Source organism: Castor canadensis, chromosome 16 (genome assembly GCF_047511655.1).
Source record: "Castor canadensis chromosome 16, mCasCan1.hap1v2, whole genome shotgun sequence".
In the NCBI taxonomy this organism is placed as follows: domain Eukaryota; kingdom Metazoa; phylum Chordata; class Mammalia; order Rodentia; family Castoridae; genus Castor; species Castor canadensis.
In genome coordinates, this window is record NC_133401.1 from 21,520,633 (window position 1) to 21,538,199 (window position 17,567).

A 17,567-nucleotide genomic window follows, 5' to 3' on the forward strand; every position below is an offset into this window, starting at 1 on the left:
CAGAACGCCGAGGATTTGGAAGGGGGGCGGGGATAGGAGGCTGAGCTGGGAAGGGGGCGGAGATAAAACCAGGGACCTGAATACTGAGTTAGCTTCAACGCGAGGCAGAAATCGGGGTTTCTGGGTGTCACCTAATCCCGGGGATGAGTTGGACTACGAAAGCCGGCCGACCAAGGCGTGGACTCGTCGCATAGGGTTCGGACATATGCAAACGGGAGACTTCGTGCGGGAGCTCAAAATCGGGGGGCTGGGGGTAGTTGGGCTTAGTCCCCGAGATCCGACCTGAGACTCCTGACTCAGGGTAAGTACCAGACCGTGGGGGCCGGGCTCCTGTAGGGGGCTGGAGGCCGGGGTCTTGGGCTGGCTGTGCAGGATTCTCCATCAACTGTCCTCGACGCTCACCTCCGCTCACAGGCTCAGCATCCCTGGCTGCGGAGCATGCGCAGTAGGTGCTTCCTCCCTCATTAACCGCCCCCCCTCCACTCCCGAGCGGGGGAGGGGGCCCGGGGCTCCCCAGAGCGGATTCATTTATGGACACCACAGGCCCCTGCCTTGGAACGGGAAGCGGAAATGGGGAGGACAGTGTCAACGTCCGGCAGGTGTTTCTTTCACATGGGTCTAAAACAAAGTGTTTGTCGCGATATCTCGCAAATCGGCCTGGAGTGGCTTCCCTCCCCCACCCCCAAATCGTGGGTCCTTTATGGAGAGGGGGCACTGCCCGGAAACTGTTTTCCGCATAACAGCCAAAGGGGCTAACGCGAGGATCTTCCTAATTCTGTATGCCTTCTCTCAGGCTCCTCATTGATGTCCCCCCTCCTGCACCCCTGAGTCCCCCAAAAGGACCCTCAAGGCCCCTCTGGTGCTGAGGGAAGGGTGAGCTGAGCCCTATGTTCCTGGTTTGGCGAGAAGGAGCTGGGGTCCCAGGCTCATAGGTCCTGAGGAAAAAGAGGGATTGGGGTCCTCCTGACAACTGGGTCTGAGGGAGGAGGCTGGGTCTGGACCCCTGGGTCTGAGGGAGGAGGTTGGGTCTGGACCCCTGGGTCTGAGGGAGGAGGACTGGGGCCTGAACCCCTGGGTCTGAGGGAGGAGGCTGGGGTCTGGACCCCTGGGTCTGAGGGAGGAGGGCTGGGGCCTGGACCCCTGGGTCTGAGGGAGGAGGGCTGGGGTCTGGACCCCTGGGTCTGAGGGAGGAGGGCTGGGGTCTGGACCCCTGGGTCTGAGGGAGGAGGCTGGGTCTGGACCCCTGGGTCTGAGGGAGGAGGGCTGGGGCCTGGACCCCTGGGTCTGAGGGAGGAGGGCTGGGCCTGGACCCCCGGGTCTGAGGGAGGAGGGCTGGGGTATGGACCCCTGGGTCTGAGGGAGGAGGGCTGGGGTCTGGACTCCTGGGTCTGAGGGAGGAGGCTGGGCCTGGACCCCCGGGTCTGAGGGAGGAGGCTGGCTCTGGACCCCCGGGTCTGAGGGAGGAGGTGCTGGGGCCTGGACCCCCGGGTCTGAGGGAGGAGGTCTGGGGTCTGGACCCCCGGGTCTGAGGGAGGAGGGCTGGGGTCTGGACCCCCGGGTCTGAGGGAGGAGGGCTGGGGTCTGGACCCCTGGGTCTGAGGGAGGAGGGCTGGGTCTGGACCCCCGGGTCTGAGGGAGGAGGCTGGGTCTGGACCTCTGGGTCTGAGGGAGGAGGGCTGGGCCTGGACCCCCGGGTCTGAGGGAGGAGGCTGGGTCTGGACCCCTGGGTCTGAGAGAGGAGGTGCTGGGGTCTGGACCCCTGGGTCTGAGGGAGGAGGTTCTGGGGCCTGGACCCCTGAGAGGAGGTGCTGGGGATCTGGACCCCTGGGTCTGAGGGAGGAGGGTTGGGGTCTGGACCCCTGGGTGTGAGGGAGGAGGACTGAGGTCTGGACCCCTGGGTCTGAGGGAGGAGGGGTTATAATCTGGAGAATGACCCCCTATCCTCCCAGGGCTCCTGGTGCCATGGCTGAGGCACACCAGGCTGTGAGCTTCCTGTCCTCCCTAACGTCTGATGGGGCAGAAGTTGAGCTCAGCAGCCCCGTGGTGCAGGAGATCTGCCTGTCTGGCCTTCGGTCTTGGAAAAGGCACCTTTGGCGTTTCTGGGTGAGGAGCTTCTGTTTGCTCTGTTTCCAGGAGTCCAGTCACCTGCTTACAGAATGCCGGAGGCTCCCTTCCTGCAGCACATGCCACCTTCACCACGTCTTTAGCTGTTTCTCTGCAGTTCTTAGCCTCACCTCTTAGAATCCCTGCTCACTTGCTCTGGCTTCTTGAACTCCACACCCACACCCTCCTCATGTAACTCCCCACCCAGTTTCTAGAACTCGGTCCTCTTTTTTTTTTTTTTGCAGTACCGGGGTTTGAACTCAGGGCCTACACCTTGATCCACCCCCACCAGCTCTTTTTTTTTGTGTGTGTGAAGGGTTTTTTTCGAGATAGGGTCTCACAAACTATTTGCCCAGGCTGGCTTCGAACTGTGATCCTTCTGATCTCTGCCTCCTGAGTAGCCTAGGATTACAGGCGTGAGCCACTGGCACCCGGTTTCACCTTTTCTTTTAATTATTTTTGTGTTGTTCTTTTTATTGTGTGTATATGGTACTAGGCATTGAATTCAGGGCCTCGCCACTTGAGACACACCCCGGTCTCTTTTGCTTTGAGTTTGTTTTTGAGACAGGGTCTCATTAACCTTGCCAAGGCTGGCCTGGACTGTGGTGAGCTTCCTGTCTCCTTCTCCCAAGTAGCTGGGATTACACATGTGTGCCAGCCAGGCACTGGTGGCTCACATCTGTAATCCCAGCTACTCAGGAGGCAGAGATCAGGAGGATCGTGTTTCAAAGCCAGCCTGAGCAAACAGTTCTTAAGACCCTATCTCAAAAAAAACCCTTTCACAAAAAAGGGCTGTGGAGTGGCTCAAAGTGTAGACTCCCAAGTTCAAACCCCAGTACCGCAAAAAAAAAAAAAGTGCGTGCACACTCAACTTGTTTTTCACTTATTTTTTATGGTGCTGGGGATGGAACCCACAAAAGTTAGGTCAGCCCTCTACGACTGAGCCACACTCAAGCCCCAGTCTCCTTCTCATATTTCCCTGTCATCTGCAGTTTCTACAGAAGATATTCCTTCTTCCAGAATCCCTCTGTTCCCCGACCCCTTGGGTCAGCCCACACCCCAGTCTTGAAGGCTCCTCCTTCCCCTAGCCTTTGCACCCTGGACCTGAGTGTCACTTCCCCTGGCTCCTTAGCCACCAGCGGCCTCTACATGTCTGGACTCTAAACTCTCCATAGCTCTGTACCCTGCTGCCACAGTGGAAGAAAAGATAACTCTGAAGTTGCCTCTGCTCCAAATCCATGTCTGCTCTGGCTCAGTGGTAAAGCACTTGAATAACAGGTGTGAAGTTTTGGGTTCGATTCCCAGTACTGCAAAACATAGAGCCAGACACGGTAGCACATGGCAGGAGGACCATGAAGTTGAGGACAGCCTGGGCAAAGTGAGCAAGATCCTGTCTCAAAATGAAACAGAGACAAGAGGGCCGGGGGTGGGGTTCAGAGTTCAAACCGCAGTACCACCTAAAATATAAGATAAAATAAAAGTAAAAACTGCTGATCATTGTAAGCAACACCTGGTATACAATAGGTGCTCAGTAAATGTTAGGTGTATCTGTCATGCTTCCTGGGAATCGGGTTAGTAAGCCAGTTCCTTCATTCCTCATTCATCACATGTCCAGATAGCTCTAGAAGGCCTGCAGGATACAGGGCATCAGTCTGGCTTTTTGGCAGTCTGACTTTGAGGCCCTGCCTGAGAGTCACCTCCTCCAGGGAGCCCTTCCTGATTCCCTCAGGCTGAGTAACCCACCAGGATAGGGCTTCTCCTGTTTCTTCTGCTATTACCTTGGGTACTTGCTTCATTCTGGACTGACTTGCCTAGGCGGGACCCAGTTCTGTCTATTCCCACTGGATTTTTTTTTTTTTAGTACTGGGGTTTGAACTCAGGGTTTACACTTTGAGCCACTCCACCAGCCCTTTTTTGTGATGGGTTTTTTCAAGATAGGGTCTCTTGAACTTTTTGCCCAGACTGGCTTTGAACCTCGATCCTACTGATCTCAGCCTCCTGAGTAGCTAGGATTACAGGCGTGAGCCACCCGCAGCTGGCCCCACTGAATCTTGAGCTCAGCGTCCACTGGAGGATCAGTAGATACCTGAGAACAGTGTGGAACAGGTACTCAGTGGAGGAGCAGACACAGATGATTAAACGCACCCCTTTCCTCCCCACAGAATGACTTTCTCACTGGTGTGTTCCCTGCTAGTCCCCTCAGCTGGCTCTTCCTCTTCAGTGCAATCCAGCTTGCCTGGTTCCTCCAGCTAGATCCTTCCCTAGGATTGATGGAGAAGATTAAAGAATTACTGCCAGACTGGTGAGGTCCCACTCTTCAGCCCAGTAACCCCTCCAAATCTTCCCTCAACCAATAAGTTTCTCTATCAGTGAGGTTTGACTGCCAAAGAAAAGTAATCTCTGAAACTTATTTTGGGTCAGATTAATAAAGGAATGGTATAATGAAAAAGGAGGTGACATTTTCTTTCTGCATAGTTCCTATTCTGGCTATTTCTTGTTAAGAGGAATAGTGAAAAGTCCAGATATGATTAGACATACTAATGGTAGGATGAGCCGGTTTCTAGTTATGTAAGTCTCAGTCAAGAGACATTACCATTTTAAGCTGGCACAGACTGCATCTGTACAATGAGGATAATAATTGATTCTTGGGGTGCTTGGAAGAATTAATGAAAATCGCACGTGTAATATTCACTGTATTGCCAGGAGATTACTAAGTGTGGTGTATTATTATTAATGTTATCATCTATCCTTAGGAGGTGTTTGGAAACAGGTATGGGGACCAGGCCTAGTGGTACACACCTGTAGTTTCAACTGCTCCAGAGGTGGAGGGTAGAAGATTATGGTCTGGGGCCACTTGGGCAAAAGCATGAGACCCTATCTGAAAAACAAACTAAAAGCCACAGGACTGGTACGTGGCTCAAATGGTAGAGCGCCTGCCTGGCAAGCATGAGGCCCTGAGTTCAAACCCCAGTACTGCCAAAAACAAAAATACCCCAAAAAACAAACAAACAAAATCCCCAAACAGGTGTAGGTAGAGTGATTTGGTTCTACTACTTTGGATCAATTTCCTTAGATAGAAGGCTCAGATTTTGTTCATGTGGCCCTGAAGAGCAGAAGTAGACATTTCTAGGAAGGTTAGATTTACAAAGTCTACAAAGGGGACATAACTGGACCCTAATACTCCAGGTGCTATTTGCTTAAACCTGTGATTACAACTGGGAAAAGACACCTGTTGGCTTAGTGTAGCTTGAGACCAAGCTTGAGTTTGTATTGGAATCATCTTGAGAGACTGCTAAACTTCTGTGTTCTAGCATAGTGTTATACACCTATAAGCTCAGCTATTTGGGAGGTAGAGACAGGAGAATCTCAAGTTCAAGGATAGTCTGGGATATGGACAGTAGCTAGCCCATGTCTCAAAAACAAATTAAAAGCATAGGGCTGGAGACATAGCTCAAGCAGTAGAGCATTTGTGTAGCATGGGTGAGGCTGTGGGTTCAATCTACAGTATCACCACCAAAAAAAATTCCGCCTCAGTGGGTCTGGATGGGACTCAGGAATGTGCATTTCCAACCTGAAGCCACCTTAGCACACAGTTTGCCATCTGGGAGGGAGAAGTCTCTCTGCAACAGAGATGATGACTCTTGCTTAGTAATCACCTGCTGATTTCCTAGGAAATCTATTTTAGAAGCTTGGTGCCACCACAAAGAGGACAAGGACACAATAGGGTCCCACCTACTTTACAGATGGACTTTTCTGTCGGACTCCGGGTGTCTAAAACGCCCCTCCAGCAGCGGAAGGAAGCCCAGTGCAGGCACTGGAAGGGACTGGAGGGCCTCAGGGTGGGCACTGGGAGCCAGGAGACACAGGCCCAGCCTCTCTCTCTCCTCCCAGGGGTGGCCAGCACCACCGGCTCCGGGGGGTCCTGGCAGCTGCGCTGTTTGCCTCGTGTTTATGGGGAGCCCTGATCTTCACGCTGCATGTGGCCCTGAGGCTGCTTCTGTCCTACCACGGCTGGCTGCTTGAGCCCCATGGAGCCATGTCCTCGCCCACCAAGACCTGGCTGGTAAGTGAAGGGACCCACACACCAGGCGTCCCAGGACCAACGTTTCTGACCCAGCCTGCACCCTGCTCCCCTCTCGCTGGGTCTCCGTCCTCCTTCTCTCTCTGGGTCTCCATCCTCCTCTCTCTCTGGGTCTCTTTCCCGCTCCTTGGCTCTCTAGGTCTCTGTCCTCATCCCTCTGTGACCGGCCTCGACCCCTCCCCCTAGGTCCCCAACCTAACCAAGCGAGAGGCTTGATGACCCTGCAACCCCTGTCTCCCCAGGCTTTGGTCCGCATCTTCTCCGGCCGCCACCCGATGCTCTTCAGTTACCAGCGCTGCCTGCCGCGCCAACCCGTGCCCTCGGTGCAGGACACCGTGCGCAAGGTGGGCCGGGTACCTGGGACGGGGAGGGGACGGGACGGGGACGGGGCAGGGACGGGGCGGGGGCCTGACTCCCTCTTCCCCGCCCTCCCCCTCAGTACCTGGAGTCTGTCCGTCCTGTCCTCTCCGACGAGGACTTCGACTGGACGGCACTGCTGGCACGGGACTTCCTGAAGCTGCAGGCGTCGCTGCTGCAGTGGTACCTGTGCCTCAAGTCCTGGTGGGCGTCCAATTACGTGAGTCCCCGCCCCCGCGACACGCCCACAACCTCCAGGCACTGCCGTGATTGGAGCTTCCGCCAGAGGCGTCAACATTCTGAGCCCCGCCCCCCGCCCCACTTAATAGCTCCGCCCCGTGTTCCAGGACTCTCAGCCCCGCCCCCGGACTCAATAGCTCTGCTCCGTGCTCCAGGAATCTAAGCCTCGGCCCCGGATTCAATAGTCCCGCCCCTTGCTCCAAAAAACAGAGCTCCACCCCCACACTCAGTAATCTGTGCCCCGCCCATTCTGAGCTCCGCCCCCAACTTTCCAAAGTTGGAAATTGAATTCCAGGACCCATCCAATATTTCCTGCTCAATCCCCTAAATGGGCTTCTGTCCCAAGGGCACTCTTGACCCTCACTTAGAGTTGGGGAGAAGGTAGACTAATATCTCCACAACCCTCTTCTAAGTCTTTCGGGAGGCATGTTTATGTGGCGGTAAGATTAGGGGCCAAATGAAGAAGTCAGTGCTTCTCAGGAGCTTAGGTGTTTTGACACTGATCCGATGTGACAGTTTCCTAGTGACAGCCTGTTCTTGAGGACAAGATGTGCAAGATGCCAAGTGAAGTCATTTTCTGGGCATGAGAAAGGGAAGAGGAATAAAGCAAGATGGAGTCACCAATGGCAAAAGCCTGTTACTCTTCTCCCTTATCTTTGTTCGTTTTGTTCATTTCTCTCTCTCTCTCTCTCTCTCTCTCTCTCTCTTTTTCTCTTACTGGGGTTTGAACCCAGGCTTTGCACTTACAAATCAGGCACTCTGCTGCTTGAGCCACACCTCCAGTCCATTTTGCTCTGGTTAATTGGAGTTGGAGTATGGTGAACTGTTCACCTGGGCTGCCTTTGAACCGAGATCCTCTTGGTCTGAGCCTCCCAAGTAGCTGGGATTACAGGCCTGAGCCACCAATGCCCCACTCCATGTTAAATTTTAAGGAGAGGAAACTAAAGGAAACCAAAGTCAAACAAACAGAGTGGTCTTTCAAAACCAATTCCCCAAAAGAAGAAATATGGAAATACTGTCTTTTTTAACCTTGCCTCATGCTGCTTGATGGCTCAAATGACCCACACTGAATCCAAATGGCATGAAGCCCCAAAAACACAGAATTTTCCAGTATGCACACCAGCTTACCAGTAAGTAAGGGTCGGTTGACTTCACAAGCTGGTTCTTTCCCCCACCCAAAGTAGTGGTGGTCACTGCCACGAAGGAATAAAAAAGAGAGATTTTCTCTGAAGCAAAAAGGGTCACAGCAGCTGCTGGAATGTTCCATCCAATTTCCCAGGTGGGACTAGCTCACCATGGTGGGCTATCACCAGAAGGTGCTCACCACAAGTAGCTCTAAGGGTAAGCCCTGGTGCAGCCATCTGTTTCCTCAACTGGAAGTCAGAGGGGCAAAGCTGACCCAGGGCTCTCCTGGCTGGCTCGCCAAATTCTCTTACCAAACTCAGGTCCAGTAATTCATTGCCCAGAGAAACCAATGCCCAACAGACAAGTGTTGGAGAAAGAAAATAGGCTTTACTGGGATGCTGACCACCTGGAAGGAGATAAACTTATGTCTCCAGAAGCCCAATTCCAGGTCTTTGAGGAAGTTGGGGGATATTTATAGGAAGATCAAATTAGGGGTCACAGGCAGAAATCCTTGTGCTCCAGGAGTTTAAGCAGCTTGGTGTTAATTCCTACTGATGGCCTGTTCTTATCTTGAGGGCAAGATGATCCAGAATTCTGGAAATAAGAAAGGGAAGAGGAAGCCAGGACTGATGGCTCACACCTGTAATCCTAGCTACTTGGGAGGCTGAGATGGGGAGGATCTTGGTTGTAGGCTAGCCCAGGCAAATAGTTCTTGAGACACCCCCCCCATTTCCAAAATAGCCAGAGCAAAATGGACTGGGGGTGTGGCTCAAGTGGTAGAGTGACTGCTTTGTAAGCACAAAGCTCTGGGTTCAAACCCCAGTCCCACAAAAAAAAGTAAAGAGGAATGAAGATGGAGTTACTGAAGCCAATAGCTGATTACGAATGCCTAACTCTTGCGTGATCAGCTTGAGTAAGTTTAACGTATGCAGATACTCATGTAGCCTGAAAGTGTAGAACTTTTGCATCATTTTCTGGAGCCTTCTGGATTTTGCTGGAAGGCTTTGCACATTACCTCAGAGGAAGTGTAAGATGATATAGGCTCTAAGAGAGAAGTAAACATGTATATGTTCTCATAGATTCTATAGCATAGAATAAAAGAAGATACCAGAAAACCTCCCTCTAATCCATTCTCTGTCACCACTCCCTGTGAGGAACACTTTGGTCAGTTCATGGATGAGTGTTTATCTACATATATTTGTGCCCAGAGAAGTAGATGTTTATACACAATTTATGTATATGGGCATGATGGTGTTTGCCTGTAATCCCCACACAGAAGAATGAAGCAAGAGGATTTCAAGTTCAAAGCCAGTCAGGGCTACACAAAGAGACCTTATCTCGAATACACACACACAAACACGCACACCATAAAGGTACCATTTTTAACTTTTTAGGTGTATATTTCAATGACTTTAATACATCATAAATTTAATGTTGTGTAACTATCACCATAATTTATTTTCAAAATATTCTTAGCATCTTAAACAAACCACCCACCCCTGCTAACTTCTGTTCTGCTTTTTCTCTGTGGACTTTTGTATTCTAGATTTTTTTTTTTTAATTTCAAGTCAGATCGCTCCACATATCTTTGTTTCCCTAGTCTTTTTCACACTTTTTGTTAGTAAATATAGGTGGTACTGGGATTTGAACTCAGGGTCTCAGGCTTGCTAGGTAGGTGCTCTACCACTTGAGCCATTCCAGCCCTTTTTTGTGATGGGTTTTTTCAATATAGGGTCTTGCGAACTATTTTCCCAGGCTGTCTTTGAACTGAGATCCTCCTGATCTCTGCCTCTTGAGTAGCTAGGATTACAGTTGTGAGCCATTGGTGCCCAGCAAATTATTCTTAACAGCTGCATAATATTCCATGGCCTGAGTGTCATCACATGGTTTAGTTAATCAGTCCCCATCCATGGACTAGGTCATTGCTACTTACTGATCACAATGTCTGTGTGACAGGAAAGTTGGTGGGCTCCTCTATCCTACTGTTCCTCTCTCTTAAGTTCAGAGCCCCTCAACTGTGTGTCTCCCCACCCCACACCCAGGTCAGTGACTGGTGGGAAGAATTTGTGTACCTGCGGTCTCGCAACTCGCTAATGGTGAACAGCAACTATTACTTGATGGTGAGAGGGGAAGAAGGGACTGGGGAGAGGGCGGGGTTAGAGCCCAAGTTCAAGGTTGGGGTGCCTGGGTGAAATATAACATTTATGATCCCTGAGCTACATCTGGGGCCACAGTTTGCAGTCAGGGTCCCCATTGGGCCAAACCTGGCTTCAGGTGCTTTGCTGTCCCCTCTGACCATCCCTAGGACTTCCTATATGTCACACCCACGCCGCTGCAGGCAGCTCGCGCTGGGAACGCAGTCCACGCCCTGCTCCTATACCGCCAGCGCCTGAGCCGCCAGGAGATGCCTCCGGTAAGGCTCCTGTGGGCTGGGGACAGAGACGTGGTCCTGTGGCCCCCGTGACGTGGGGTCACATGGGTCCCAGATGCAACTCACAAGCCAACGCTTCCCACAGACTATGCTGATGGGGATGCGCCCCCTGTGCTCTGCCCAGTATGAGAAAATATTCAACACCACGCGGGTGCCAGGGGTTGAGAGAGGTGAGGACAGCCCCCCATCCCCATCCCTATCCCTGTCCCCGTCCCCATCCCACCCCACTGATAGAGACAGAGCAAGGTAGCAGCTCAGAGCATGTCTCTGGAGCCAGCCTATTCTGTTTTCTATTATTTCCTGTGTGGCTTTGGGCATATTATTACCATCTCTGAGCCTCAGTTTTCTCATCTTTAAAATGGGATAATGATAGTACCTGGGAGCCTGGCTTGGTGGTTCACACCTGTAATCCCAGCACTCGGGAGGCTGAGGCAGGAGGATCACGAGTTTGAGGCCAACCTGGGCTCCATAGCGAGATCTCACCTAAAAAAAAAAGAAAGAAAGACAAGAAAAAAGTATGCAGGGTGGTGAAGACCAAGGGTGTTTGGAAAAGGTCAAAGCACGTAAGGTCTTAATAAATGGTTGTTATTCTTATATTGGCCTTCACGCCCCAAGACTCCATCTGCCACCTTCGCGACAGCTGGCACGTGGCTGTCTTCCACCGGGGCCGATTTTTCCGCGTGGGGACCCATTCCCCAAATGGCCTGTTGTCCCCGAGGGCCCTGGAGCAGCAGTTCCAGCACATCCTGGATGACCCCTCACCTGCGTGTCCCCACGAGGAGCATCTGGCTGCCCTGACAGCCGCTCCCAGGTGAGTCAGAGGGCAGGGAGGGACTCCCCCAGGTCCAGCCAGCATCCTGAGGTCACGGGATAGCCGGCTGGGGACCAGATGGCCTCAGGTGCAACCCTCCCAACAGGGGTATGTGGGCCCAAGTGCGGGAGTCGGTGAAGACCCGGGCTGCCGCTGCCCTGGAGGCCGTGGAAGGGGCGGCCTTCTTTGTGTCGCTGGATTCCGAGCCTGGGGGACTCACCAGGGAGGACCCCGCAGTGTCACTGGACGCCTATGCACATGTCCTTCTGGCTGGCCGGGGCCATGACCGGTGAGTCAGCCCTGGGCTGGGAACCCACCCAGACCTGGCATCCAGACCCAGGACCCCCTCCCCACTGGCCAGCAAGACCCTGGACTCCAGACCCAGGCTGTCTCTAGATCCAGGGCCCATTTACATCTGAGGACCCCAGATTCAGTGCCTTAGGATTGGGGGAACTCTGACCCAAAGAATCCCTGGACCTGGGACCCCATACTCATAACCCAGATTCAACATCCCAGACTTGAGGGCCAAAAACCCCTAAATCTGGACCCAGCCATGGAGAGATCACGAGACTCAGAACCCTAAACCTGGAGACATCAGACTCCGAACTTGGGCCACGGAACCTTCAGAGCTTTATTCAGATACCCCAAATCTAGGACCCCACACCTGGAAATCCTTAGATGACTTTCCAGGCCCAGGAGGCCTCCCAGCTTCCTGGCACCTCAAATACCTGGAACCTTCCTTAGCCAATTTCCTAAAAAGTCTTCCTAAATCCTAGACTCAAGTGCAAGACCATCCAGAGACACCACTAGAGGTGCCCAGCGCTCCTCCAAGTCCCCACACCAGGATATCAGCTGATGCTCCCACCCCACACCTGAACCCCCCACAAGTCCCACAGAATGTGCCCTGAGTTCACCTCCCCACCCTGGCTCTTTGGTGATCTGCCCTGAACTCTGCCCCCAGCTGGTTCGACAAATCCTTCACCCTCATCGTCTTCTCCAACGGGAAACTGGGACTCAGTGTGGAGCACTCGTGGGCTGACTGCCCCATCTCAGGACACATGTGGGAGGTAGGGCAGCCAGCCTTTTCCAGGGGATCCCCCCCCAAGTCCAGAAACTTCCCCTCTATGGCCGTGGGTCAAAAGACAAATTGAGCAAATTGAGGCTTAGAGGGACAGAGACCACCTACAGCCTCTTTTTTTTTTTTTTTTGCCGTACTGGGATTTGAATTCAGGGCCTCACACTTGCTAGGCAGCTGCTCTGCTGCTTGAACCACTCCACCAGCCCTTTGCTTGTATTTTGAGACAGGGTCTCACTAACTTTGCCCAGGCTGGCCTCAAACTTTCAATCCTCCTACCTCTGCCTCCTAAGTAACTAGGATTATAGGCATGCATCACCACACAGGGCTAAATATTGGTTTTGAAAGTAGAACAATATAACTGAGGATAAGAAAAAGAGAGATATCAAGCCAGGTGTGATGGCTCCCATCTGTAATCCCAGCCCTCCAGAGGGTAAAGTGGGAGGATGAAGAGTTGGAGGCCAGCCTGGACAAAGTTACCACCACCCTGTCTCAAAAAAACAAAATCAAAGCAAAAGAGCTGGAGGGTGTGGCTCAGTGGTTGACCACTTGCCTAGCATTTGTGAGGCCCTGGGTTCAATTCCCAGTACCATCTAAAAAAAAAAGAAGGGTAAACGTGAATTCTAAGGCACAAGTGACTGTTCTCTTGCCATATGTCTACTGTCAAAATAGAGCTGCTAATTCCGTCTTCCTAGGGTGTCTGTGAGAAGTGAGTTAAAATGCGAATAGAGAGGGCTGGTGGGTGACAGGTTTCTGATCGCGACTGATTTAAAATATTTGACACCAACAGGACATGGACAGCACTCAATCAGAATAAATGTGGCCCCCCCAGCCAGAGTCAAGCTGGGCCTGGCTTTATCCCTCCAGTCTCAGGATTATCCGAAGTTCTTGCAAAAGAGGGACTGGCTAGTGACTCTACCAGTCAGCACCTGCTGAGGGTTAACTAGTCCCGTTCTCAATGAACAAGAACCTGAGGTCTCATCTGGGAACCTCAGAGGTTTCTGGGCCTCAGGGACTCCCCCCCTCCACCCCAGGCCTCAAAGGGGCTGGTAAGAAGGGGTCCCTGGTTAGATGGCCTGAGTCCAGAGGGAAGAAGGAACTCTGGTGGCCTCTGTCTTTTGTCCACAGTTCACTCTGGCCACAGAATGTTTTCAGCTGGGCTACTCGGCTGATGGCCACTGTAAGGGGCAGCCTGACCCCACACTGCCCCAACCCCAGCGGCTACAGTGGGACCTTCCAGACCAGGTGAGGCTGGGTCTCTGGGGCTGTCCTCCAAGTCCTCAAATCCCATCTCCATCCCCTTTCAACTTTGCAAACAGCCTCGCCCCAATCCCAACTGCCAACCCAAACACCCAAGCCAAATGCACCCACAGCCTCGAGCCCCACCCCATTTCTACCCCATTGCTGCCCATCCCATCTTCATCCTCAGTCCTAATCCGTCCCCATCCCGCACACACACTCATTTCCACTCCCAGCACGTAAATTCAGCCCTGTCCCCAACCACCACCCCATCTTCAACTTCCATTTGGTCTTGACCAACCTCATGCATTGGTTCGTTGTCACCTTGTTCCCAAGGGCCCCTCAGTCCCATCCCATCCTCAACCCCAGTCTCAGTTTAGCCCTGTTCCAATTCATCTCCATCATCCTTGCCATCTCCGTTGCCATCTATAACACCCTCCTTCCTTCCGTATTCCACCCCCACCCTAACTCCATTCCCATCTCTTCCATAACACCAACCCTCCCCCTCCTTGTCTGGCAGATCCATCCCTCCATCTCCCTAGCCCTGAGAGGAGCCAAGACCTTGTCTGCAAACATCGACTGCCATGTCTTCCCCTTCTCCCACTTTGGCAAGAGCTTCATCAGACGCTGCCACCTCCCCTCAGACAGCTTCATCCAGATGGCCCTGCAGCTCGCCCACTTCCGGGTCAGTTGGGTTCCCCAATCCCACGCCCTCAGAACCTCATTCCCCCTGGGTCTCCCAACTCCTGCCTCTTCAGCTCCCTTGACAACTCCTCTTGGTGGTTACCATTGTGGATCTGCCACCTTGATTTCTCCTCTCCTGGGTGGATGGATGTTGGACAGGGTGGGCTAAGTCTGTGAAGACTTCCTGAGCTTAGCTGACGGGCTCCTCTCCTTCTTGTCCCCAGGACAGGGGTCAATTCTGCCTGACTTATGAATCAGCCATGACTCGCTTGTTCCTGGAAGGCCGGACGGAAACAGTGCGGTCTTGCACAAGGGAGGCCTGCAACTTTGTGAAAGCCATGGAGGACAAGGAGAAGACAGTGGGTGTGGGCCTCGATGAGGCTTCTGTCACTTGTACCCATGCATTTGCAGTCATTGGTGGCCAGGCTCTGTGAATCACACAGAGCTGGGGAGCCACTTGGTGCTGCCTTGCTGGGTGGCCCCTCCTGTCTCAGCCTGTTCCCTCTCTGGAAAGTGGGGGGTGGATACCCCTGACTTGCAGGCAGGTTGCAAGATGACTTTTGAGGCCAGGTGTTGCACCCAGCCCAACAGTAATAAGCCCATTCTCTGTTTTTTTACGACATGTGACGTCCCTGGGGACCCAAGGACCCGCAGTGCCTCGCTCTGTTCCGCGTGGCAGTGGACAAACACCAGGCTCTGCTCAAGGCAGCGATGAGCGGGCAGGGGGTGGACCGCCACCTCTTTGCGCTCTACATCGCGTCCCGGTTCCTCCACGTGCAGTCACCCTTCCTGGCTCAGGTTGGGGGTGCAGGGAAAGGGTTAAGGAGGGAACCCGGGGTGCGAGTGGGGGTCAAGGCTTCAGGGCAAGTATGGCTGGTGATGTTGGAAAAAGAGGTATCATCAGGAGAGGGCTCAGAGATCAGGAAAAGGAGAAGGGTGTGGGTGTGGCTCAGTGGCAGAGCGCCTGCCCCGCATGCACGAGAACCTGGGTTCCAATCCCACTACTGAAAAATAAAAATGAATAAGCAAAGAAATAAATAAGCAAAAGGGGGAAAGGGAAAGAAAGGGAGAAGGCAGAGAGGGAAAGGAGGCAGAGAAGGGGCGGGGTCCAGGAGAAGGGAGGAGTGCTAGAGGGTGTGGCCAGGGGCGTGGTCAGGGGAGGAGCTAGCTCAGGGAGAAGGACCACAGGGGTGGAGGGGAGCAGGGGAAGCTGGCAATCAGAGGTCAGAAAGGGCCAGGGACAGTGAAGGGATGGAGCGAAGGTAGTGGAGGCTGTGTGGCACGGCGGGTTTTGCTGCTCCCGCCTGTGTGACCATTTCCTGTCCTCAGGTTCACTCCGAGCAGTGGCAACTGTCCACCAGCCAGATCCCTGTCCAGCAAATGCACCTGTTTGACGTCCACAATTACCCGGATTATGTTTCCTCGGGTGGTGGATTCGGGCCTGTAAGTGGAGCTAAGATCCTGACCCTCCCTGAGGGAAGAGGGGACCTCCTGTTCTGTGGAGTGAGGGAGGTGCTGGGCTGTTTTCGTTTTCTTTTCTTTCTTTTTGGTGGGACTCAGGGCTTTGAACTTGCAAAGTAGGAGCTCTACTACTTAAGCCACGCCTCTAGTCCATTTTGCTCTGGTTATTTGGAGATGGGGTCTGACAACTAACTAGCCAGGCTAGCCTTGAACTGCAATCCTCCCCATCTCAGACTCCCGAGCAGCTGGGATACAGGCGTGAGCCACCAGCACCCAACCCATTTGTTTTTTGTTTTTTGGTTTTTTTTAACTGTCTTTCAATCCAGGCCGATGACAATGGCTATGGTGTGTCATATATCTTCATGGGGGATGACATGGTCACCTTCCACATTGCCAGCAAGAAGTCAAGCACAAAAACAGTGAGACAAATGTGAACACCTCCCCAGTCACCCTCCCTCAACCCAAGAGTGTAGCCCTCTCACTTCCCCCACAGACACATTCCAGACCCAGCCCTCCTCCTCACACCCAGGGGTCCAGCCCAGCCTCCTCCTCACACCCAGGGATCCAGCCCAGCCTCCTCCTCACACCCAGGGATCCAGCCCAGCCTCCTCCCTCACACCCAGGGATCCAGCCCAGCCTCCTCCTCACACCCAGGGGTCCAGCCCAGCCCTCCTCCTCACACCCAGGGGTCCAGCCCAGCCTCCTCCTCACACCCAGGGGTCCAGCCCAGCCTCCTCCTCACACCCAGGGGTCCAGCCCAGCCTCCTCCTCACACCCAGGGGTCCAGCCCAGCCTCCTCCTCACACCCAGGGGTCCAGCCCAGCCCTCCTCCCTCAGACCCAGGGGTCCAGCCCAGCCCTCCTCCCTCAGACCCAGGGGTCCAGCCCAGCCTCCTCCTCACACCCAGGGGTCCAGCCCAGCCCTCCTCCCTCAGACCCAGGGGTCCAGCCCAGCCTCCTCCTCACACCCAGGGGTCCAGCCCAGCCCTCCTCCCTCAGACCCAGGGGTCCAGCCCAGCCCTCCTCCTCACACCCAGGGGTCCAGCCCAGCCTCCTCCTCACACCCAGGGGTCCAGCCCAGCCTCCTCCTCACACCCAGGGGTCCAGCCCAGCCCTCCTCCCTCAGACCCAGGGGTCCAGGCCAGCCCTCCTCCTCACACCCAGGGGTCCAGCCCAGCCCCTGTTGCCCACCCCCTGAAGCCCCTCCCTGATACCCCAGCCTCAGCTGTCTCTCCTTCCAGGATTCCCACCGGCTGGGGCAGCATATTGAGGACGCCCTGCTGGATGTGGCCGCCCTGTTCCAGGCAGGGCAGCGTCTCAAGCGTGGATTCAGAGGGGCTAGGGGGGAGGACTTGCGGCACAGATGTGGATTTCTCTCCAGTAAAATAGCAGACTGAAAGGCACCCACACCATCCCCAACCTCTGACCCCCTCCAGCAGGGAGCTGGTCTCCCTCAGGAATGTGGGTGCAATCCCCCAAACTGGGCTGGCACAGGAGGGGCAGCCCGTTTGGCAGGCCCACATCCAGGCCAATAAAGATGTGTGAGCTGGGTGCGTGGTGTCTACTATGCTCTCGGGCAGGGGAGGGGTGGTGGGGGTGAGGGTCGTGAGAAGAGTTCCTGAGCCCCTCGCTGCCCGCAGTCCCCAGCATGGATTCACGGTCACAGTTGCAGCCTCAACCAAACCCATGACAATGTCCGCAGGCAGGTCTCCTCTCCTAATGAACCCAGGCCAGCCTGCATCCAAGACCGCCACAGGCTCTCATGGGCTGTGCCCCACCTCAAACCATCTCCAAGGCTGAAGTTCAATCACCATCTCTGAGGCAGGAGGATTCTGAGTTCGAGGCCAACCTAGGCTACATAGTGAGAACCTGTCTCCAAAACCAAGAACAACATAACAGTTTGAACACTAATCCAGGTACCCCAGTTGACACCCCAAAATGAATCCACCAATATATATTTA

The 17,567-nt window shown here is 53.9% G+C and overlaps 1 protein-coding gene across 3 annotated transcripts; it reads left to right on the forward strand.

Annotated features, from left to right (window-relative positions):
* Positions 1-40: 40 nt before the first annotated feature.
* On the forward strand, positions 41-17,157 carry Cpt1c (carnitine palmitoyltransferase 1C). Of its 3 annotated transcripts, XM_074057980.1 has the most exons (20): positions 41-301; positions 794-873; positions 1,950-2,103; positions 4,266-4,405; positions 5,995-6,166; positions 6,427-6,528; positions 6,624-6,761; positions 9,949-10,026; positions 10,212-10,319; positions 10,423-10,507; positions 10,953-11,148; positions 11,255-11,437; positions 12,110-12,215; positions 13,352-13,468; positions 13,983-14,147; positions 14,371-14,505; positions 14,792-14,944; positions 15,476-15,589; positions 15,934-16,026; positions 16,848-17,157. In XM_074057980.1, exons 3-20 carry the CDS (start codon positions 1,963-1,965, stop codon positions 17,001-17,003), a joined length of 2,382 nt encoding a protein of 793 aa, XP_073914081.1. In that variant the 5' UTR covers positions 41-301; positions 794-873; positions 1,950-1,962; the 3' UTR covers positions 17,004-17,157. The 3 variants fall into 3 exon arrangements, with proteins under 3 accessions (XP_073914081.1, XP_073914080.1, XP_020015570.2); XM_074057979.1 differs by lacking the exon at positions 794-873; XM_020159981.2 differs by lacking the exons at positions 41-301; positions 794-873 and adding an exon at positions 480-599.
* Positions 17,158-17,567: the final 410 nt, after the last annotated feature.

Excerpts from the sequence above, each read along its gene's own strand:
- Cpt1c (XM_020159981.2), top strand. The coding sequence starts at position 571 with ATGGGGAGGACAGTGTCAACGTCCGGCAG. Across the intron at positions 6,529-6,623 it reads TGCAGGACACCGTGCGCAAG|TACCTGGAGTCTGTCCGTCC; the intron begins GTGGGCCGGGTA and ends CCTCCCCCTCAG. Across the intron at positions 11,438-12,109 it reads GCTGGCCGGGGCCATGACCG|CTGGTTCGACAAATCCTTCA; the intron begins GTGAGTCAGCCC and ends CTCTGCCCCCAG.